At 46.8% G+C, this 24,634-nt stretch overlaps 1 protein-coding gene across 4 annotated transcripts in view; it reads left to right on the top strand.

Moving 5' to 3' along the window:
- LOC138502994 (CYFIP-related Rac1 interactor A-like) overlaps positions 1–21,316 on the top strand; it is a 668,876-nt gene extending 647,560 nt beyond the window's left edge. For all 4 annotated transcript variants that reach the window (XM_069622402.1, XM_069622405.1, XM_069622404.1 and 1 more), the window contains one exon: positions 14,073–21,316. In XM_069622402.1, coding sequence (XP_069478503.1) covers positions 14,073–14,136 — 64 coding nt within the window. In that variant the 3' untranslated portion in view covers positions 14,137–21,316. The remainder of the gene's footprint in view (positions 1–14,072) is intronic.
- The last annotated feature ends 3,318 nt before the right edge of the window (positions 21,317–24,634 follow it).

Below are 24,634 nucleotides of genomic sequence, written 5' to 3'. Positions count from 1 at the left end.
TTCAATGCTCACGGTTCATTTTTCTTTTCATTAATACATCTTCCACTGGAACGTCTTCCAGCCGACTCATCTCGGTTTAGCATCTGCGGACAGTCGTTGTCTGGTTGAATTTGTCCTTTTTTTTGACTGCCTTGCAGCAAGTCCTTGGGCCCTTTAATTCAAAGGCCAGTGCTTTTGCATTTTAGTGTCTCTTTTTTCCAAAGAGCACTTAGATTCTTAGTTCATTTTTCAGTTCGGAAGTCAACACCAGGGGGCATTTAGCTAGGGAACACAAGGACGGGGGTGCCTTCTGCAGAAACTGTTGGGGGATCATAACTGGGCATTTGGTTGGGTGCCTCAGTGACTTCTCTCTGCTCATAGGATCGGATGCTGTCAGTCTCCAGGTGCACATGGGTCGCTCCTGTCCACCTGTAGTATAAAACTGAATGAGTTTCCTTTGAAAAATAAGAACGTCTCTACCATCAACATCTTTTCACCCAACCCTTAAAAATCTACTCTTATGTGTCTGTCACACACCCCTGCCTCCTAAACAAAAGTCATTGTCTAATTTTCCTAACATCCCAGCCTCAGGAAAAAAAAAGACAACATTCATTTTGGTTCTTTATATACCAAAGCTACTAGTTCTCCCCCTTTTTCGTACATATTCACTTTTACTGTACTGTATGCTGTCTGTTTGCTGGGACCTGGATTGTTACATCTATTTTTAAATACATCTGCCTGTCTCATTTTTTACCCTTATGTTTTATGGGCTTGTTTCAGGGGACTTTTTAATTTTCCCTCTAGATAGATATTCTCAGATGTAGAGGTGCTCAAAACATGAAACAACACATTTTTAAAAACAACAATTAAAAAGGCATGTCGTTGTCTTCTCCATTTCCTAGGCGCATCCGTAGCAGAAGAGGACAGCACTGGCAGGGATCCCTGTTCACTGTTGAAAATCGAAATAGAGAGAAAGGTCATCTGGGTACTGGCAAGGGGGTGACTTTTTTTCCTTTCTGCGAATAAAACAAGTTTTCTTATGGTCATTTCTCACTATTTCCCGCCCCCACTTAGCTCCTGGGCTGTCTTGTACTTACTAATCATAATCATTTTCTTTGGGTTTATACACATTTGAACCTGTTCTTGGTTTTGTCCCAGCTCAGCTGAACGGTCTTCATCTGCTCTGCTGTAAATACCTCATTCTGTTTTGCTGCATGTGCTTCCTGCTTTTTCTTCGCCATTCAGCTTCCAATTTCTTTCTACCTTGGTCATTTACCTTCTGTGCTGTACTTTCATCCTGTTTGAGACAAAATAAACATTTTGCCACACATTATCTCCTCCTTACCCCACTACACTAATCTAGCTTACCCCTGTTTTTGTATACTATGGCACCAATTCTTACTATGTGCCTTCCCATGTTTATTGTGAAACTGTCACGCCTCTTCGGAGATGTTGGTCTTTGTGGCTTTGTTGGTCCCATGGACGACGAATTTCGGCCATTTTTCCTTCCAAGATGGCTGCCGCAGCGGACGGTGTGGGTCTAGACAATGCACAACCCAGCACCAGGGAAGCTCCACCCTCCTACTCAAGAGTCAGTTTATCTGTCCCTGCTGACAACGCACGGATGCGTTGCTACTCTTCTCAGACAACGCTACGTAAGTTTGTATCTAGGGATACCTTTCCAATACGTCTTTCCTGCATCCAAAACTTTACAGCACCTAAATCTGTCCCTCGTTCTTTCCGGCTTTCAGACTCTGCATTTCTACTCGCCTCCTCTCCGACCACAGAGACCCCAGCTCCCTCTCGCTCACACCTAATCAGGAATCCGGCGAGTAGACTGTTAGGGTTCATCGGTACAAAGGACAGATGTAAACAGACACCCCCTGATTCAAACAGTAACCTTTAGTTGACACATTTCTTTCCCTTATCCAATATCTAGGGATTCCGAGTTCGGTCTTCAGACCCGCTCGTTCAACACCTGCTATTGCTGTTATACACCCAAGCTCCTCTCCCACAACTTGCCAGGTAAAGACCCCTTACTTTACACTTCTTGCTCACTCTATACTCTGTACTGTGCTAACGAATTTCCGTACTTCATCAGGTGGTTACCAGAAGTCTCCCCTTCCAGCGTGATACACCTCCTAATCCTTTTTAAGGGTTACTTGAGAAATACTTAACTCAAATTTCTATCACTCACTTACCCTCATATACTTACCAAACTCTCTTCTTCTTTCCCAGTCAAGACCGCTTTCCACCAATCTTTACCTGAATCTTCGCTGCACAGACAAAATCGATCCTGCAGTCGCTGACACAGGGTTTTCTTCCCCAGAGGGTTTCCCTGAGACCCTTTCTCTCCTCTAGTCTTCTAGAGGTAGGAAAAAGGGTTTAGGGAGGCTTTTGTACTCATCCCCCTGTTGGAAGATATCCGAGCCAGAGAGAGGGAGAGAAAGAGAGAGAAAGGAGAGGAAGAGGAGTATCGGTGAGTCATGGAGATAACCTGTCAGTTACCTAAGTTGTTCTGAATCCGCAATTATTATAGTTAGCAACGCCTAACAATTATTTGAATCTGGGATTTCCCAGAGACTGAATCGGTTATCTCAAGGTTCATGGTAGTTATCTTCACGGGAAACTATGGACCCAGCCCAACAACAACAGTTAGTTACAGCAGTGCAATCTTTGACTGCTGAGGTGCAGGCTTTAAAGCAGGAGAATGCATTTCTCCGGCAACAGGTGGGAAGAGTTCCTAGTTGTTCTGAATTACAACCAGGCCCGATTCCGGGGGGTTTATGTGACGGGAATCCTCATAAACTCAAGGCTTTTATTGAGGCCTGCACCATCCAATTTTCATTTAAGACTGCGTTTTTTCAAAATGATCGCGACAAGGTAGGACACATGATTGCTAACTTAACAGGTCCTGCTTTGGCGTGGGCTACGCCAATAGTTACCACAAACAATGCTCTGCTAGATTCGTATCCCTCCTTTTTGAATAGCCTTAGAGCAATGTTTAGCTGGCAGGAGATCACCGTATCAGCCCAGGAACAGTTGTTGGACTTTAAACAAGGATCACAAGATTTACTGTCATACATCACCACTTTCAAACAGTTAGCAGCCGGAACCTCGTGGGCTGATGATGCGCTGATCACGTTATTCTGCAGAGGATTGAACGAGGAACTAAAGGATGAAGTTTCCCGAGTGCCTAGACCTCCAAATATAGCAGAATTGATTACGATGGTAATGCAGATGGACTATCGATTGCAAGAAAGACTTAAAGAACGACGCCAAAGCCGCCCCTTGAAACAACCTATGACATACTCTCCCAGTTCAGGGAGAGCCCAGACCGATGAACCTATGCAGATAGGAGCTACAAGAGGCAGACTTACCCCGGAAGAGCGTAATAGACGTCGAGTAAAGGGGTTGTGTATGTATTGTGGATCCAAGGATCACGCAGTTCAAGATTGCCCTATCATCCTTGTCAAGAGACAGGGAAACGCCACTTCCCAACCGCTAGGGGAACTGCGGCTACGGAGTCAGTAACAGGTTCCTCAACAGCATCCTTCCCTTCTCAAGTTACAGACATTCCCGATCTCCCTATGCTGGTCCTACAGGTCCAGATTGAGTGGGGTACTTCGGATTCCGTACTGGTGTCGGCCTTGATTGATTGCGGGGCCGCCGGGAATTTCATCGATACCCATTGGAAGGCAACTCCTAGAATACCGTGTCCAGCCAAATCCTTGGCAATTCCGGTAGAATCAGTGGATGGAAGTCCGCTAGTTTCGGGTCCCACAAAGGAACAGACAAGACCAATACAGATGAAGATTTCCTCCCATCAAGAAACCATCGTATTTGATGTTATCCGTACTGCACATTATCCCTTGATTTTAGGATTACCCTGGCTTCGAGCCCATAATCCTTATATCAATTGGAAGGCCGGCACAATCGTTCTAGAGTCAGAACATTGTTTGACTCATTGTCTCTCTGATGGACCACTTGGTGTTCGTCCTACAATCTGTCTTAGAAAACAGTTGCACAACCTCCATGTTAAACGATATCCAAGAAATTCCCCCCCGAGTACCGGAAATTTCAGACAGTATTTTCTGACTCAGAATATGCGGAATTACCCCCACACCGTAGAGATGATTGTGCCTTGGAACTCGCTCCAGATGCACTGATCCCTTTCAGTCGCATGTATGCTCTGTCCACACGAGAACGAGAAGTCCTTAAAGAATACCTCCAAAAGAACTTACGCAATGGGCTTATTCAAGAGTCCATCTCTCCCGCAGGGGCTTCATTGTTCTTCATCCCCAAGAAGGATTCAACAGAACTCCGACCGTGTATTGATTATCGGGGGTTGAATAATATCACAACCCCTGATCGATATCCGATGCCTCTAACACCGGAAATTCTTGAGGCCGTTAAGGGAGCTACAATCTTCACTAAACTGGACCTCCGCGGGGCGTACCATCTCATCCGCATACGCGCCGGCGATGAGTGGAAGACGGCCTTTCATACTCCCTTGGGACATTACGAATATAGAGTAATGCCATTCGGCCTATCTAATGCCCAGGCTGTTTTCCAGTGTTTTATGGACCATATATTTTCCGATATTCTTCTTCATACAGTCATCGTCTACTTAGATGACATATTGGTTTTCTCTACTTCATCCTCTGAACATAGTCATCACGTAAGAGAAGTCCTGCAGAGACTGTCCGACAATCATCTTTTTTGCAAATTGGGGAAATGTGAATTCCACAAGAGCAAGGTGGCTTACTTGGGGTACGTATTATCAGCCAAAGGGATCGCAATGGACCCAAGAAAGGGCTCAGCTATTACTGAATGGCCTATTCCAGTGTGCATCAAGGATCTGCAGAGATTCTTGGGATTTGCACATTTTTATAGACGCTTCATCCCCCACTATTCTGAGGAGATTCTTCCGATGACGGCACTTCTTAAGAAGGATGTACGATTCCATTGGTCAGAAGAGGCCCACCAAGCATTTCAGAAACTCAAGAAACACTTCCTTACTGGACCCATACTGATTACTCCGGACCAATCCAAAAGGTTCATTGTAGAATCAGACGCGTCACATCATGCTTTAGGAGCCGTTCTGCTTCAAGAAAATGAACAAGGGGTAGAATGCCCCGTAGACCATCTATCGAAGACGCTTTCACTTTCAGAAATAAACTATTCAGTTCTCGAAAAGGAACTTCTGGTGATCAAGAGAGCTTTTGAGGAGTGGAGACACCTACTATTGGGGGCAAGACACGCTATTGAAGTTCGAACAGATCACAGCAATCTGCGAGTCTTACAATACTCACAGACCAGGAATAGCCGACAGGCACGTTGGGCTCATTTCTTTTCCCCTTATGAGATAGTATTCACCTTCATACCAGGAAGAGTTCATCTAAAGGCAGACGCACTGTCCAGGAAGGATAACACCTCAAACCCTTTCCGATCTGACCCTCTTTTTCCACGAGCAAAATTTTTACAGGTAGTTACAACCTTTCTTCAGTTGGTGGCTGACTCAACCTCTCAATTCATCTAGCTGAATCCCGGATTTGTGGCCATTTGGAAGCTTACCCTCTCCCAAGGGTGTGCAACTCTGCCATGACTCCCGGTTGGCTGGCCATAGAGGCGTGGCAAATACCAAGGAGTTGGTTCAACGTAATTTCTGGTGGCCGGAGATGACTCGAGACATACAAGATTATGTGTCCGCCTGTGCCATATGTTTGCAATCCAAGCCCCTTCGGTCAGCCCCCTTGGGTCTTCTGTCGATAATGCCAGTCCCATATCATGCTTGGCAAATGATAGTGACGGATTTTATAGTTGAACTGCCTATATCTGACGGGTGCACTGTGATCATGGTGACAGTGGACTACTTTACAAAAATGGCTCATTTTGTTCCCCTTCTTCGTATTCCCACAGCGGCCAAGATGGCAAAGATCTTCCTGTCACGGATATTCACTCTTCATGGCTTTCCTGAAACAATTGTCTCTGATCGTGGGTCTCAATATACGTCTAGATATTGGCAGCAAGTTTGCAAAAGCTTGAACAACTCCCAAGTGTTGAGTTCGGGTTTCCATCCACAAACTAACGGCCAGACAGAACGATTGAATCAGACTCTGGAGCGGTACTTGCGATGTTACATCTCTGCTTCACAAGACGACTGGTGTTCTTTACTACCCTTGGCAGAGTTCGCCTACAATACCTCTTGTCACTCCGCTCTGGGTTTCAGCCCTTTCTTTTGCTCCTACGGTTTTCATCCTACCTGTTTTCCTACTGGTCCTGCATCCTCGTCCCGGTTTCCGGATGTGGACAACCTGCTCAGGACGATCCAAGCGGGACATCGAACAGCTAAGACATCTCTTTTGGATAGTCAGAGTCGTGTCAAAGGCTTTGCGGACAGACACCGCACTCCAGCGCCAAGATTGGTGCCGGGTGATTTAGTGTGGTTGGCTTCCCGATTTTTACCCCGTCATTTGGTCCCTTCCAAATTGTCTCCTAAGTATTTCGGTCCCTTTCCCATATTGCAACAACTGGGTTCATCTGCTTTCAGACTCAAGCTACCCCCTTCTTGGTCCAGAATTCATCCAGTATTCCATGTGTCTCAGCTGAAGAAGGATGTTGTTGATCGGTTTTCTAGAGCAAGGGATGCTCCCCCTCCTTCTATTGTCACTCCGATGGGACCTGAATATGAAGTGGCTGGCATCTGTGTCTCTCACTTTTTTCAGGGTCGTCTTCAGTTCCTGATTGGAAGGGTTACTCTCAAGCTGATCGCACATGGGAACCTGCCTCAGCGGTTCATGCTCCGGCGCTTATCTGCCAGTTTTTTCAGACACATCCTGATAAACCGGGGGCCCCGGCCCGTTGGAGGGGGCATACTGTCATGCCTCTTCAGAGACGTTGGTCTTTGTGGCATCGTTGGTCCCATGGATGACAAATTTCGGCCATTTTTCCTTCCAAGATGGCCGCCGCAACGGACAATGTGGGTCTAGACAATGCACAACCCAGCACCAGGGAAGCTCCACCCTCCTACTCGAGATTCAGTTTATCTGTCCCTGCTGACAACGCACAGATGCGTTGCTACTCTTCACAGACAACGCTACGTAAGTTTGTATCTAGGGATACCTTTCCAATACGTCTTTCCTGCATCCAAAACTTTATAGCACCTAAATCTGTCCCTCGTTCTTTCCGGCTTTTAGACTCTGCATTTCTACTCGCCTCCTCTCCGACCACAGAGACCCCAGTTCCCTCTCGCTCAAACCTAATCAGGAATCCGGCGAGCAGACTGTTCGGGTTTATCGGTACGAAGGATAGATGTAAACAGACACCTCCTGATTCAAACAGTAACCTTTAGTTGACACATTTCTTTCCCTTATCCAATATCTAGGGATTCCGAGTTCGGTCTTCAGACCCGCTCGTTCAACACCTGCTATTGCTGTTATACACCCAAACTCCTCTCCCACAACTTGCCAGGTAAAGACCCCTTACTTTACACTTCTTGCTCACTCTATACTCTGTACTGTGCTAATGAATTTCCGTACTTCATCAGGTGGTTACCAGAAGTCTCCTCTTCCAGCGTGATACACCTCCTAATCCTTTTTAAGGGTAACTTGAGAAATACTTACCTCAAATTTCTATCACTCACTTAACCTCATATACTTACCAAACTCTCTTCTTCTTTCTCCATCAAGACCACTTTCCACCAATCTTCACCTGAATCTTCGCTGCACAGACAACATCGATCCTGCAGTCGCTGACACAGGGTTTTCTTCCCCAGAGGGTTTCCCCGAGACCTTTTCTCTCCTCTAGTGTTCTAGAGGTAGGAAAAAGGGTTTAGGGAGGCTTTCGTACTCATCCCCCTGTTGAGCCAGAGAGAGGGAGAGAAAGAGAGAGAAAGGAGAGGAAGAGGAGTATCGGTGAGTCATTGAGATAACCTGTCAGTTACCTAACTTGTTCTGAATCCGCAATTATTATAGAAACTACATTGTTTGCCTATTTTAAACATTCTTTTATGGTTACTAAATCTACCTTTGTTGGCATCCTGCCAACTGTCAAAGATTAAAAAAAGGTTACCCACCTGTTATTTAACGTCTTCTATGTCCTGCCTTTGTCTGAGGTGGCCATGCTAGCATCCATGTGCTACTCTATTCACACCTATGTACACCTATCTTGGGAAAGAATTGCTACATAACTGAAATACTGTGTTTCTATCTGCCTCTTTTCCTGTAACTCACCTGGGTCCTCTTACTCCTAATAATGATCATCAGTGTGTCCACACCCTGTGGTGTGAATCAATACTCACCTCTTTTTTCTTTATTTTATTTTACTTTCGCCCTATGAAGCTGTCCCACTGTGGGTGCATGCATAACCTTGTCCTTGCGAAAGCATTTCTTCCTTACCTAATGACACCTTTGCTTAGGTGGGTCACTATTTATTACATGTTTGCATACTCCTGAGTCTGTATATGGGCTCACTGCACTTGCCCTCTGCAATGAATCGGCTTTGCACCTTTCCTAAACTGCTGTACCTGCTGCACTCCCAGCGCTCGTGTCTTATACAATGTCTGTTCCTGGGCAAAAAAACCTTCCTTGACTTGTGAGCTATACACTAGGGGGTGTGCTGTCCCCCCTCTAGACAATTGCCCATTTCTGCATGAATCCTTGGCTTCTACACATGCGTGCAAGGTGCCCTGACATACCGCATGTCCGACATACAGGGCGTCTCCTAATTTGCCCCTCCTGCATGTTTTGACTATCATTCTGCACGCTTTGAAACCCATCTTGGTTACTCTGGAAAGGTCCCTAATCATTCTGCAAGCCTCTGCCTTGGAAGCCTCCCCTACCTTGTGGTATGAATCCATTATTACTTTGATCAAACTGCTTTTGGTTATTCACCTGCGGCATGCTTGCTGTGAACGCGATCCTTCTCCACTAGTCAACATTGCCCCTTCAATGGCGTACTAGGATAATTTTTTCTGCACTAACTTTGCCTCTTCACCTTTCCTAGCATCGTCTTTCTGCAGATTCTTTTCTTGCAAAAGCCTGCAACAATGCGCGATGGTCAGCTACATCTCTGACCATGGTTTGCATTCCATACCCACTAGCTTCTTGAGCTGCTTCTGCATGGGCTCTGGCAGCCCTTGACATCATTATAGCTCCCATGTGTGACGTGTCTGTATACAATACTCTAGGCGCTTTTCAGAATGCCGCCCTTCAATGGTTAAACAGTGCTCCATTATGAGCGGTACTCAATGCGGTAATACTCAAATATTCAACCCTTGACCAAATGTCATCAGTCCTTTCCCCAAGAATAGCAGCTAGAAGACCTTTAATGTCTTATATAGCTAATGTGTCTCTTCCTGTCATTATTTCTAGTTCACATATCCATTTTCCAGTGCCGGAAATTGAACTTGGGATTTTACACCTTAAATTATCCTTATCCATCTGTGGTCAAGGTAGATCCTGTGACCTCGCTCCTCCCTTCTCTAACAAAGGAAACTGTGAAATCCCAAACTCGCATTCATCCCCCATTGTCGGTCTATCTATAGCATGGACAATGGTTCTGCTCCGCCTTCTACCTGGCTGCGACCTTAGCCTGCTCACATAAGGTGGCGAGTCCCCCCTCTGACCATGGGATCGCTCTTTGGGTCGATTTTAGCTGCGTCAATGATTCTGATGCCCGAGATTTGGGTAGGCCTAAATCCGACCATCTTACTTCCTTATCCATTTGAAAAGCACCCTTCATGGTCACATGGGTCACCTTCCTCTTCCTCATGGAGGGATTCTCTGTCCTGGTCTTACATATCCTGTCCCCTACTCGTGTGACTCTCACCATTTTAATCTCTATTTTAAATCAACCTGTCCATAGACAAGACTCTTATGCTTGAGGCAAAACAAGCCTCTCATATTTTAAATTTGTCTATCTTGCATTTTCTTAGTTTTCATATGTATGTGCACTGTGCAGTCCGTTATCTCATGTATTTAATACACAGAAGGAACTCGTCTGATTAGCCCTGTTTGCACATCCATCATTCTCCATATTTTCTGAAATCTATCTTGGTTTTTTCCTGAAAACCATTTCTTCCTTTAAAATCTGTTTCCTTTGCTTCGGAGCATACACCCATCCCTTCCTTACTCGTCTGGCGTTTAATCACTTGCCCATGGCGCACCCACTGATTGCTGCATTCCCAATTTTCTTTATCACTTAGCCAGCCTTTGACTTCTGCAGACTTCCCTCAAGGCTGCCCAGAACATGCGATACTGCTGCATTCTTTTCTGGCGAACTCACCAGTACTCCTACTTGTTCCCAAAATGCTTTCATTTCTACTTCAAACAGTTTGTTGCTATTACCGCAGTAAAATATAATTACTGTTTCTGTTCTCACATTTTAGAAATACTAAAACATCCTGTATGTTTGTGTGTATATATGTGTGTGTGCGTTCAAGAATGCATTTGTCTGGAACGTACTGATTTCCTATACTCCCATAAAATCACAAGTACACATGTGCATATATGTGCGTGCATGAATGGCTGCATACATATTTTACATCCTTTCCCATGTTAAATGCATCTACAAGAATGCCTGCAGATGTCGGTACAGCTTGCTAGCACTTTCTTCAATGCTCACTGCTTCCCTTATGCTAAAATATAAAACATTTCTTTTTCACATATATCTCAAAGATTTTCGAACAAACACGCTTTTCCTCATTTATTTCTGCAATTTCCCAAAACGATTTACTGTGCCTAGTTAAAGTACCATCTATTAGTACCTTGGTCTGTCTTTAGCCGCATCTTGCACACAGATACACATTTTGAATCTCAGCTACACTTCTCTCAACTTGTGTGATTTTAGACACATTTCCGATTTTGTCTCTAAATGTCATCAAATTTTACAAACATAATATACAGCACTGGAAACATCACTCCCTTGCTTGGCTTATCTACTATATTCCAAACGCATTCAATGCACTTTTTTTAACTTTGCATACATTTATACTTCACGCTACCATTTCAGTGCGATATTTCTCTATTTTCAACTCCCAGTCATGGCGCAACAAACCCATTTTATTTAAAAGAATAAATGCCTCATTCTTTTCTCATTTGCACAATTATTTGCCACACATAAAACCAAATAGGTTATAGGCATTTCTCAAAAATGTACCCATCAAAAAGCATTAGTTGCCAGCTTGCTTAACATGACCAAAGCACTGCTCTCAAAAATGGGATACAGTTCATGCAAAAAAGTGTTCCAAAAATACTTGCCTTTAACGGTGAGACTGCCATCATTATTTTACCACATGATCAGTTAACCCTGTTACAATTAAGAACAGCTCCTGTAATTCTTAAACAATGTGTCAGTGTGACTTTTCCCAACCTGCACATGTCTTTTAACTTCAACTATTCACTCCTCCTCAGTCTAAAAACATCACCTCTTTCAATATACTGGTCACTAAAGAGTTAACTTGCTCTGTTTACAGACACAAGCCATTCTCCCATAACTTTTACTGTTGATCATAAATCACCTTGTTTAACTGAGGCTGTTATCTGTTTAAACGAACACTGTCCTTTAGCAGTGCACGCAGTCTTATCTTGGCAAACCGCCAAGCTACACACTTCTAAAATAAATCTCTTTTTTCTGCACAGGAACCCTGTATTTATTTCCGTTATATTCTCCATGGAAGAAAGAAATGTCCTTGCACATTTACAGCTCTCTCTTCTGTGAGCTACACAGTCATCTGCAAAGAAAGACACATGTTTTTTCACATTCTGTCAAGTTTTTATCTAGCCCTGGTTTCTATAAAGACTAATGTGGTTTTTTGCTGTGTACGGTTAATTAGGTAGATTAACTTATCTAATTTTGGCAAACACAAGAATTAACCCTGTATTTACTGTATTTTGGTTTTTACAAGGGTTCAAAGATGTTCACTTTTCCCAATCTTTTCTACATTTTCTCACTAAATATTGCATTTTACCATCATTTTTAAACAGCGCACATATATATGTTTATCCATAGCTCATATTTATATACTATGTTCTCCATAATAGATCACTTTAATTTCTGGCTTGAGCACATTTTTTCTAACTCAATAAATGCATTTTCGTAATTCTTCAATATATAAACAAATGTACAACACACAACCATTAATACAACACATAAATACAATTTGACAAACATAATAGACTGGCCGGCACATAAATCTCACAGTCTTCTCTTTGAGACCTGTCTTACTCCTAAGAATACTCCTACGGAGTGTAAATGGTCCTCTTTAAATTCATCTTTAGCTGAATTTGTAGTCTACGTCACCTGTCTATAAGGCTCTAGGTACGATGTCTTCTGTTACGTTCTTTAAAACGCAGGAAACCTGTGTGTATCCTTTATATTGTGGCCTCTCCTCATGATACCTTTTAATTGCTTGGCCTCTCCTCAAGTCAATTACTTAATATTCAACACTCATCTTTCTCAAGTTACTTTACCCCAATCCCATTACTTCTAAGCTACCATATTATACTCTAAAAACATTGATTTACACAAAATAATTTTTCTAGGAGGGGTCTCCCAAAATTGGGTACAATATTTTCTGAAAGATGTTAAAAAAAGAAATCAAAATAATTTTTCTAAGAGGGGTCTCCCGAAAGTGGTTAAATAATTAATTAAATACATTTCAGGAAGACCCCCCTCACCCCAAAAAATGAAAATGACCCAAATTAATATTTCTGGGAAGATTTCCAAAAAGAACTTTGAAATAATTGTTCTTGGAAGACTGCCAGAAAATAGCCCCCTCAATCCCTAGGTGTCAAGGCGCCCTCTCATGCTATCAGGTCTGTGAATCCCTTCTCTTTAGTGATGTGCGGGCAACTGCAGTTTGCCCCATCTCTCTTTCTCTCTCCCTGCCTCATTCTATCTGTCCCCCTTTCGCAGACCAAATAGCATGTACCTGTATAGATTCATGATCCTGAAGAAATAATCATTTTAGGACTCCTGGCTCGCCAAGGGAATAGAGTGTCCCATCCCCCACTCAGCGGGCATTGGCACCTCTGGGTCAGGAAGGCACTCTGATGCACATCAGGACACTGAGACTGGACTTCAAAAGACATCAGGTTTATTCTTCTTAGCAGGGCAAAACACAGCATACAGCACACCAAAGACGTCTCTGCAAACTTTCAATTTCCCTGGTCTCTCAGCCCCTTTTATACAATTTAGAAAGGTGAGGTAATGGCATGATCAATGTACAACCCCTTTTCCTGCCTGTGATTAGTTGGCCTATCTGTCGCTCAGAACTAGTCTAAACAGGTTTTACTTAGCTTATTCTACACCAGTGGACTCTGTGAACGTCTGTGAACTTCTATTATATGCTTATTATAAAATTACTGGAAAACTAGATTCAAATCGGAGCAGATATCAAGTTGTGATCAGGAATAGGTTGATCCACCATTTTGTGATAAACCAGGCATGGTCAGGCAAATTCTAAGATGGTGGATTCTTGCTAAATCATGATGACATCAATGGATAATGTTTTTTCTACCTAACAAACCTTCTATCACACAAGACATTCTGGCCCCACACAATAGAACGCTCGTCTAAGCGCTTTTCTGAAAGACACTAGACATTTCTGATTTTCGCAACATTTAGAGTCATTGATCAACCCGACAAGTTATCAACATTCAATTTGAGGGTTTGGGGTCTATCTTCAATACATTCAGTTTGAGGGGGGGGCGACCTCCTCTACAATGTCCTCCATATCAATAGGTCAGACTGCATGCACTCAACATGTCCTCCATCGCAGGTCAGGCACCATAACACAACATGTCCTCCATCTGGGGTCAGACTGCCCCAACACAACATACCCTGCATGTGAGGTCAGCAGGTCCCAACACTTGCTCTGTGTGCATCCGCATCACATTTGAGGTCAGACAGCCTCGCCCCAACATGTCCTCCATCTAAGTCAGGCTGCTGCGGACAGGATACCTCCCCTCCACCCCTGGCACTGTCTGTCCTCAGTGGTGTCATTGTGGCCCTCAGTGTGAGATCAGAGCTGCCCGACTCAGGTCTGTGTCCTGCGTCACTTCAGGCATAACTGAAGGTTTCTCTTCCAGGTACACCACCAGGCACCTGAACGACGACAGCACCTCCAAGCAGATCCGAGCTATGCTGCAGTGATGGTCCTTTGCGGCCATCCCAGCAGCGACGTGTCCGACCACAACATGTGAATATGAAGAAACACAAGGAAAACCCTCATTTTGTACAAAAATGAACCATTTAGAGTATATATTGTTTCCACTTCAGCACAAAAGGCTTTTTCTGCCCCCTCAGATTAAGTTATTGCTACTTTCTTACCCCCAGAGGCGGGTGGGACTCGACCCAGTAATACAGCAACTACCATTGAAGCCCGGGAAACTCGTGCTTGGAAAGGTCAATAGGTCACTTTCCTAAAAACCGGATCATAAGATTGCTCCTGTTTCCTGCTCATCACTGAGGAGACCCCAAAAAGAAGCCTGTTTGATTGGTTCTTTGTTCACAGCTTTAAAACATTTGGGGCTAGGAGTGGTGATTACCTGCACAAAGCACAGGAAGCCCACGGGCCAAGGGAACAGTGGAGTGTGGCTGCATGGCCCAGTGGTGTGCCACAGGGTGTGGGAAGCTGCATGGCGGTGTGCCACAGGACATAGCAAGGTGCATGGCAGTGTGCCACGTGGCATGGGAAGCTGCATGGCAGTGTGGCACAGGAAGTCCAGGGGCCAAGGGAACAGTGGAGTGTAACTGCATGGCCCTGTGGTGTGCCACAGGGCATGGGAAGCTGCATGGCGGTGTGCCATGTGGCATGGGAAGCTGCATGGTGGTATGCCACGTGGCATGGGAAGCTGCATGGTGGTGTCCCACAGGGCATAGCAAGGCGCATGGCGGTGTGCCACAGGGCATGGGAAAGCTAGGGGCCAAGGGAACAGTGGAATGTGACTGCATGACCCAGCGGTGTGCCATAGGACATGGGAAGCTGCATTGCGGTATGTGACAGGACATGGGAAGCTGCATGGTGGTGTGCCACAAGAAGGAAAGGGGCCAAGGGAACAGTGGAATGTGACTGCATGGCCCAGCAGTGTGCCACAGGAAGGCGCATGACAGTGTGCCACAGGGCATAGGAAGCTGCATGGCGGTGTGACACGTGGCATGGGTAGCCGCATGAAGCTGTGCCACAGGGCATAGGAAGCTGCATGGCGGTGTGCCTCAGGGCATGGTAAGCTACATGGTGGTGTGCCACAGGGTATAGGAAGCTGCATGGCGGTGTGCCACGTGGCATAGGAAGGCACATGGCCCTGTACCACATGGCATAGCAAAGGGCATGGCAGTGTGCCACAGGGCATGGGAAGCTGCTTGGCGGTGTGCCACAGAGCATAGCAAGGCAAATGCCGGCATGCCACAGGTTATGGGAACAGTGTTATAATGCACGCAGCGGCGAGATGTGCTGCCAGTCTCCGCATGGCTATGGTGTTCGTGGCACAGGAAGGATGGTGCCGCAATGCTCGAGCTATATGAGGAGAGTGAAGAAGGCCTGGCCTTAGATATTTAGGGAAAGTTAGAGTGATTGGCTAATCCAACATATGGTGCGCAAGAAAGTGTGGTCAGGATTGGCCCACCCTGCTTTTCACAAGTGTGGGCCATCATGCTTATAACCGAAAGGTGTAGGGTGGAGCTTGCTTATCACATGGGGGTCTGGCTTAAAGATTAATCATTTTTCCCAAAGGTATGTGTTTTTTGCCCTTACGGGAGTGTACAGGTCCACCCCTCCAGGACCCCCGCCTGCGGACCATCAGATGGCCACAGCTATGGTCAGGAAAGTGGGACATAAAGACTGAGATGGGTGTGCTGGGAGCAATGATTCCATATGTAATCCGCCAATCCCATCACAGTCCTTACTGGAGATACAGCAAGAAGGAAGGCCCCGCGCCATCACCAATACATGGACCACCAAATTACACCAGGACCCAGGAAGACAGCAGACTGGAGCATCCTGGACTGTACTTCCGGAAGTGCTGAATCAAGGCAGGGCCACCACCCGCCGCTTACAGGCCCGTGCATGTGGCTGCACTGCTTGTGTCCTTGACCGACACACCCTCGAGGTAGCCCAGGTGCAGCCAGCCCTGTGGTAGCAGGTCCCGATACCAGGTAGGGGGCCCCTCCACTTCTACTTATGCTGTACAGATTGCGGAATGAAGCAAACAGGTCAGGGTAGCTGCTCTTCGCCTTTTCCCCTTGATGGCTCCACCCCTGATTTTCAGACACTAGATGTTTGTTCCTTGTAGATCAGTCACGCTCTAGTGTCTCAACAGAGAATGAGTTTGGATGGAAAGCTGGGAAGCTCCGATGATGGGACCTTGGGTAAGAAATGTAGACAAGTCCTGAGAAGTACCCACTCCGGTGGGAAATAGAGGAGGGTGCCACAGATGGTGATGCCACCTTGTTGCAATGGCAGCAGAAATGCCCCGCTTAGCACGTAGTACGCCAATGCTGCTTGAACGCTCCCAGGGCAGATCCGTTCAAGATCTTCCAAATCTCTTGTGCTACCTCCTCCGAGATACGCCTACGAATGATTTAGACAGAGCTTTGCTTACAGGGGGCGGGGACGGATTAAGTGGAGTTGGGGAATCCATTGGAACGTGATCTGGGGAATCTGATGACAGATCTAGGGTGAGAGGGCATCATGTCATCCGGTCTGAGGTTCAGAGCAATCAAGAATATGCTGGGATGGTCCAGTAGAACTTTACACACAACTTGAAAAAGGGATGGCAGAGGGAGGCAAAGCCATGAGGTGCCCATAGGGTATCCATCATTCAAACCTTTTGCTTTTGGTGGAGAGAGGCACACATCTGGTAAAGTGAGAAGTCTCCTGTTGCCAAGAGGGCCAGTCAAGGATGACCACCATCGCTCTGTCATCTTACGGAAGATCGGAGAGACATAGGCTGATCAATGGCAAAATGGAACTTGGCCAATCCACAGTCGAGTTCTGTGATCCTGGAAGGCACATCGCCAAGAGGTGATAGATTTTCGCCCAGCCAAACAGCCCCGTATGACTGCGTATCAGAGGCCGTATGACCGCGAACCACCGTGCATGTTTCACACAAGGCATTCCTAGCGGTCTTTGGAGAATGCCATCAGCTCCCAACAATTTAACAACATCTGATGCGCGTTTCCTATCCACTGAGCTTAAACGGAATGACTCCCCAATGTAGCACCTCATACTTTGATGCAGGGATCAACAGATCCTTTGGCATGAAGACGATAACCTTTGAAAGATTCTGCAGACTGGACCACCCCCAAAGCTGGCATCATATTCCTAATGAGACTGATAACTTCGGTCGTTGGTTCATTGCTCCGGTGAGCAATTGGTTAGGGTGTGGGGCATAAGAGCTGTTGGATAGTGCCTGGCCCAAGGAGCTGTAGCTGTAAAACGCCCCCATGTCTCTCGAAGGCTTAGCTGATGCCCCTGACATGGATGGAGAATCTCCCAGGTGTTCTGCTAATATGCAACCTCTTAGGAGCAGGGGGGGAAGTTGGGGGGGGGTACTGGGCTCACCCTTAGGCTGCACCAAGACGTATCGGTATAAATTGGAGACTCTTGGAAGGAATCAGCAATGATTGCTCGAGAGTCATATAAAGGCCATGTCACTGGAGAGTTTGTATACTCTGCAGGTGTGAGGTTGCCAGACTTCCTTTCACACAGCTTGAATAAGGAGTCGCCCAAGGACCTGAATCCCCAGATTCCCTCTCCGTGTAGGAGACCGAGGACCGGCATAAAGAGTTTCGTAAAGACTCTGGGGGCCAAGCCCAACCCAAGGGGGAGCGTGTGCAACTGGCAGATATCATGACACGCACACTCATACATGGAGGCAGTTCTGATGGGATGACTGTATATGCCTCCTCTAAATCGATGGTGGCCACCAATCTCCAGGCAGCGGAGATGCTGGGACACGCTGCCATGTTGCCATGTGCAATAGGCGATTCAGTCTCGAGAGATTGAGGGCTTGACGAAGTCTCCTGCAAGCTTCTTAATCAGAAAAATAATTGAGAACTCATCACCTTCACAGTCCAACGATTAAAGAAGAAACCGCCTTCGCAGTCCTATTCTGGGATCTTCTCTGTGGTCTTCGCTAGTTTTACCGCCATCCAAGACTCTATAGACATTGCTTTGAAGTCGGTGCAGTATTCTTCGTTCATGGCTTCTTGTATCCAAGAACCTGAAACACCCTGCAATTGCTCACGATTATTTGAATGGTGCGGGGCCATCCCTATCACAGCTCATGAAGGGGCAGAGCCATGCTCACAGTTATTTGAATGGTGCAGGGCCATCCTGATGACAGCTCATTAAGGGGCGGAGCCATGCTCACGGTTATTTGAATGGTGCAGGGCCATCCTGATGACAGCTCATGAAGGGGCGGAGCCATGCTCATGGTTATTTGAATGGTGCAGATCCATCCTGATCACAGCTCATGAAGGGGCGGAGCCATGCTCACAGTTATTTGAATGGTGCAGGGCCATCCTGATGACAGCTCATTAAGGGGCGGAGCCATGCTCATGGTTATTTGAATGGTGCGGGGCCATCCTTTCACAGCTCATGAAGGGGCGGAGCCATGCTCATGGTTATTTGAATGGCGAGGGGTCATTCTTATCACAGTTTATGAAGGGGCGGAGCCATGCTCATGGTTATTTGAATGGTGCAGGGCCATCCTTTCACAGCTCATGAAGGGGCGGAGCCATGCTCATGGTTATTTGAATGGTGCGGGGCCATCCTTTCACAGCTCATGAAGGGGCGGAGCCATGCTCATGGTTATTTGAAGAGTGCAGATCCATCCTGATCACAGCTCATGAAGGGGCGGAGCCATGCTCACGGTTATTTGAATGGTGCAGGGCCATCCTGATGACAGCTCATGAAGGGGCGGAGCCATGCTCACGGTTATTTGAATGGTGCAGGGCCATCCTGATGACAGCTCATGAAGGGGCGGAGCCATGCTCATGGTTATTTGAATGGTGCGGGGCCATCCTTTCACAGCTCATGAAGGGGCGGAGCCATGCTCATGGTTATTTGAAGTGTGCAGATCCATCCTGATCACAGCTCATGAAGGGGCGGAGCCATGCTCACGGTTATTTGAATGGTGCAGGGCCATCCTGATGACAGCTCATTAAGGGGCGGAGCCATGCTCATGGTTATTTGAATGGTGCGGGGCCATCCTTTCACAGCTCATGAAGGGGCGGAGCCATGCTCATGGTTATTTGAATGGCGAGGGGTCATTCTTATCACAGTTTATGAAGGGGCGGGGCCATGCTCATGGTTATTTGAATGGTGCGGGGCCATCCTTTCACAGCTCATGAAGGGGCGGAGCCATGCTCATGGTTATTTGAATGGTGCGGGGCCATCCTTTCACAGCTCATGAAGGGGCGGAGCCATGCTCATGGTTATTTGAAGAGTGCAGATCCATCCTTATCACAGCTCATGAAGGGGCGGAGCCATGCTCACGGTTATTTGAATGGTGCAGGGCCATCCTGATGACAGCTCATGAAGGGGCGGAGCCATGCTCATGGTTATTTGAATGGTGCAGGGCCATCCTGATGACAGCTCATGAAGGGGCGGAGCCATGCTCATGGTTATTTGAATGGCGAGGGGTCATTCTTATCACAGTTTATGAAGGGGTGGAGCCATGCTCATGGTTATTTGAATGGTGCGGGGCCATCCTTTCACAGCTCATCAAGGGGCGGAGCCATGCTCATGGTTATTTGAATGGTGCGGGGCCATCCTTTCACAGCTCATGAAGGGGCGGAGCCATGCTCATGGTTATTTGAAGTGTGCAGATCCATCCTGATCACAGCTCATGAAGGGGCGGAGCCATGCTCACGGTTATTTGAATGGTGCAGGGCCATCCTGATGACAGCTCATGAAGGGGCGGAGCCATGCTCATGGTTATTTGAATGGTGCGGAGCCATCCTTTCACAGCTCATGAAGGGGCGGAGCCATGCTCATGGTTATTTGAAGTGTGCAGATCCATCCTGATAACAGCTCATGAAGGGGCGGAGCCATGCTCACGGTTATTTGAATGGTGCAGGGCCATCCTGATGACAGCTCATGAAGGGGTGGAGCCATGCTCATGGTTATTTGAAGTGTGCAGATCCATCCTGATCACAGCTCATGAAGGGGCGGAGCCATGCTCACGGTTATTTGAATGGTGCAGGGCCATCCTAATGACAGCTCATGAAGGGGCGGAGCCATGCTCACGGTTATTTGAATGGTGCCGGGCCATCCTGATGACAGCTCATGAAGGGGCGGAGCCATGCTCACGGTTATTTGAATGGTGCAGGGCCATCCTAATGACAGCTCATGAAGGGGCGGAGCCATGCTCATGGTTATTTGAATGGTGCCGGGCCATCCTGATGACAGCTCATGAAGGGGCAGAGCCATGCTCATGGTTATTTGAATGGCGAGGGGCCATTCTTATCACAGTTTGTGAAGGGGCGGAGCCATGATCACGGTTATTTGAAGTGTGCAGATCCATCCTGATCACAGCTCATAAAGGGGGAGAGCCATGTTCATAGGTTTTGGACATGAGTGAGCCATGCCAGTGTAGGATGGGGATATGCCATGTTCCGTGTCGTGGGGGGTGCAGGGGGGCAGAATCTTCTCTATTACAGTTTCAGGTGGGTGGGGCCATGCTCACAGATGAGGAAGACTATGGCTAGTTTAGAGCATGAATGAAAATACTCCACCGCCTCCATGCGGCATGGAGCGGGTCAGGCTTTTCTGTGCATTGGGCAGGGACGCCATGCGAAACACATGAAAGTCTCATACTAAGCTTGTGAGTACTCTCCAAATACCTACTGTATGCCAAGTGGATGTACAGACATGGGCTCTTTCAGCGGGTGCATTGGTCCTTTACTGGGACAGTACAGAAAAGCAAGGAAGCCGCTTCCTTGTTTATCTGTACTTCCTGCCATTTCAGTACTAGCACTTTCCAGCTTGGAGTATTGTCTCCAGGCCTAGTACAGGTTATGTAGGGCTGAACCCTATGGGTACTGCAAGTATACTTGGGAGGTTTCAAATGCATTGCATGGACCAGTACTGGTGAGCAGGTGGACTCCTTTACCTTTTCAAGCACAGTGTCCCCCAGACTGAGGTGTAAATATTGCAGTGGGATCATTGCTGTTCGTCGAGGAAAAGCAGGGGAACAACGAAGAACAGTACTAGACAGATGCCTCGGTGCTCTCCATCCCACTGTGACAAGACTTGAAATCCTAGAATACAATTCACTCGCCTGTTACCTGTACATTTTGTGTGAAATAAAATAACATTTAAACAGTCCACCAAAGATGTAGATGTCTTACTCCGGAGACCTGTCGAGAGGGGGATATACAGAGACTAGACATCCACTGTGACATGATCGAGTTTCCTCTGTACCAAAGGGGCAGTACATAATGACTAGATAAGAAATCTGTTCTGACGGGAAGCAGTGACCGTCTTAAAATGGAGTGAGTTCGAGCGACATTCTGACCAGGTTGTGGAGGGGAGTAAATGGAACAGTCAATACATGGGTGGACATAAATAGATTAAGAACACACAACATTGGACATTCTTCAGTGCAGGTCAACGGTACGGCCAGCTGTCCTCGGAATGGATGAAGTTCTAGAGTGGGGGCAGATAAAGTGAGGGACAGAGGCAGGTTAGAGGCGAGGGAAAATGTTGCAGGGTAATAGGGTACATCTGGGGCGAGGAGTTAGTTTGGTTTTGAACAAATCTGTGTGGACTGTTTCTCAGGTGTCCGGGGGAAGAGGATTCCATGCAAGTGGAGCAAGAAGAGAGAAAGTGGAAATGAGAGGAAGCACAGGGAGGGTGAGGTGCCACAAGGGCAGTCGAGGAGGCAGAGCAGAGATTACGAGAAGGCTTCTAGAGTTGGATAGAGGAGAATAGATTCAGTGGTGCCTTACCGTGGATAGATTTGTGAACCAGGAGAAAACATTTAAATCTGGCCCTGTTTTGCATCATCAGCCATCCAGCGTGGTGACGGTACAAGGAAGTAGGTGTGAATTGAGGGAGTTCAAAGAGAGTCCTGGTAGCGAAGTCAATTATCTTGTCCAGAGGACAGAAAGCATAGTTGGGGAGAACAAAGAGGGTGCTGGCACAGCAGTCCAGTTTAGAGAAGACAAGAATGGTTAAGGGATGCTTGTCGGTGTTGAAAGGTGGAGTTGGGGAGAGTGTCAGGTGGGAACTGGATAGGCAGAGGAAGAGATGAGAGCTTTTAGCAGGGAAGAAGAGCAGCTCTGTTTTGGTAGAGTTTAACATCAGAGAGTGCAAAGCCATCCAATATTTAATGGCAGAGAGAAAGTTTGAAATTTTGATAGATGATTTGTGTGTCGTCCACAAAGAGTTGGTACAAGAACACAAAGGAGGAGATTAGTGCCCCAAAAGGAGATGTGTAAGAGGGGTGGAACCAAGAGAGAGAGCCTTGTGAAACACCAACAGTTAGGGGAGTGAGTTGAGAGGTGTTGTTGCTCCAGGAGACAGAGAATTGGAGAGGTGCAAGGTACGATTCAGCCCAGGCAAGGGCTCAAACACAAATCCCAAGAAGAAAGAGTATTAAGGACATCAGAGTGATCGACAGTGTCAAAGGCAGATCAAGGATAATTAGGATAGAGGACAGGTTGGAGGGTTTAACAGAGGCGATGAAGTTGGACACATTCATGAGGGCAGTTTTCATGAAGTGACAGGAGCGGAAACCTGCTTGTAGGGGGTCCCGAAGGTTATGGCTGTCTAGGACATTGGTAGGCCGGTTGAACACAACCCTTTCGAGCACTTTAGAGCAGTGTGGAAGGATAGACACAGGGCAAAAATGAGCCAGTAGGTTTGGGTCAGCCCCTTGCTTTTCCAGGAGAGGGAGAACCATGGCTGTCTTGAAAATAGAGGGGAAAGCAAGCAGTAGAAGAACAGGCAGGGCGAGAGACCACTGAAGGGGCAATAGGCTTGACTAGCTGAGGAGCAAGATGGTCTGAAGGGGCCTACGAGGGGTTAGCCTTCATCAATAGAGAGAGCGCTTCTTGAGTATTAGTGTGACTGAAGTGGGAGGTGGGGACAGAGGATGATGCTGGAGTAGATGGAGGGTAGAATGTAGGAGGGGACGTGTGAGGAAGGTTAAGGAGAGTCTCTAATTTGGTTAATGTTCCCAGCAAAGTATTCAGCGAGGTAATTAGCTGTGAGAGTGACTTGATAGCCATAGGTTTAGGAGGAGTTCAGGGTGCCCAGTAGATGGAGAGGAGTGAGTCAATGTGGGTGAGGTAGATTTCTTCTCTATCAAGAGTGGGCTTGTCCTCATGGGTGTGGGTAGGCCGCAATTTGTGCAGTAGCCTACGCATGTTTGTTTAGAGAAAGCATAGGAATGGGGTGACCCATGGTTGAGGAAATAGCGACTTGGGGGGGGTGAAACATTGAAGTGGGTAGTGAAAGGAGAATGAGTCATATGGTAGGGTTTGGAAACTGGAAAGGCAGTGTTGGTGGAAGAGGCATTGGGTGTCAAGGAGGAGAGTGAGAACTATAGGTCTGAGAGGGGGGGTGGCAGAAGGTTTACATTTCCTTTTAGTAATGGGTGAAGCAAGTTGTGAGGAAAGGTCAGAGGGTGGAAAGAAGATGGTGGTGGAAACATTTGAGGTCTGGGCTGTTCTGCCACTCTACCCCTTGGAGAGCATGGTGAACTGCCCTGTTCACCTCCTGAAGGTTAGCTCTGAGCTGCTCTGCCACCCTACCCCTTGGAGATCTTGGGAGCCACTCTGGTCACCTCCTGAGAGTTACATCTGAGCTGCTCTGCCACCTACCCCTTGGAGATCCTGGGGACCACTCTGTTCACCTCCTGAGAGTTACTTCTGAGCTACTCTTCCACCCTACCTCTTGGAGATCCTGGGGACCACGCTGATCACCTCCTGAGAGATAAGACCTGGCTGCTCTGCCATCGTATCCCTTGGCGAACCAGGTAAACTCAACTGGTGCCCTGTAACCCGAGTGGGGTACTTGTAACTGGGCATTGGAGACAGTGGCAAATGGTAATGCCCCTAAAATTATAGATGTGGTGTTCATTGTTTCAGTGTGGCCTTGTAGAACTGGTCTGCGCACAACAGGAAGTGTAGAGCCTGTGGCAAGAAGAGGCATGTTGCCAGTGTGTAAATTGAAAAGGAAGAGGGCTTGAGAATGGGCAGTACATTCATTTTGTGAAAACATGTGCAATTTGGCCCCCACACTCACATCCGGGAGCAGCAGAAGACAGTCAAATGCCATGTGTGGGTACGTTGAGTTGATGTAAATTTGGTTGCATCTTGAAGGGGCCCCATCAATTTGTACGAATTAAATATATTTCAAGCAGACTCGAGGGGTTTACGTCTGGTGTCTGTGGACATTAATTGTGAAGCACGTGGGGACATACAGATTCAACTAATTAAATACTTTTTGGAAAAAAATCTCAAAAAGGGTGAAAATCAGGAAGCGCATCATACTAACGAAGTTCTAGGTTGGTTTTAACAAAGGAGTCTGGGAAAAGTTGGACTGCTTTCCCTGCAGCATATAATGTCTGTGTCAAGAAAGTAATTGTCATATATTGTAAAACAGCGAAGGAGGCACTCAAAGTACACTAGAAAGAAA

This window comes from Ambystoma mexicanum, chromosome 11 (genome assembly GCF_040938575.1).
Source record: "Ambystoma mexicanum isolate Mex_15411 chromosome 11, UKY_AmexF1_1, whole genome shotgun sequence".
Lineage (NCBI taxonomy): Eukaryota > Metazoa > Chordata > Amphibia > Caudata > Ambystomatidae > Ambystoma > Ambystoma mexicanum.
Note: the sequence above shows the minus strand (reverse complement) of the source record. Positions and strands in the feature narration are given on the sequence as shown.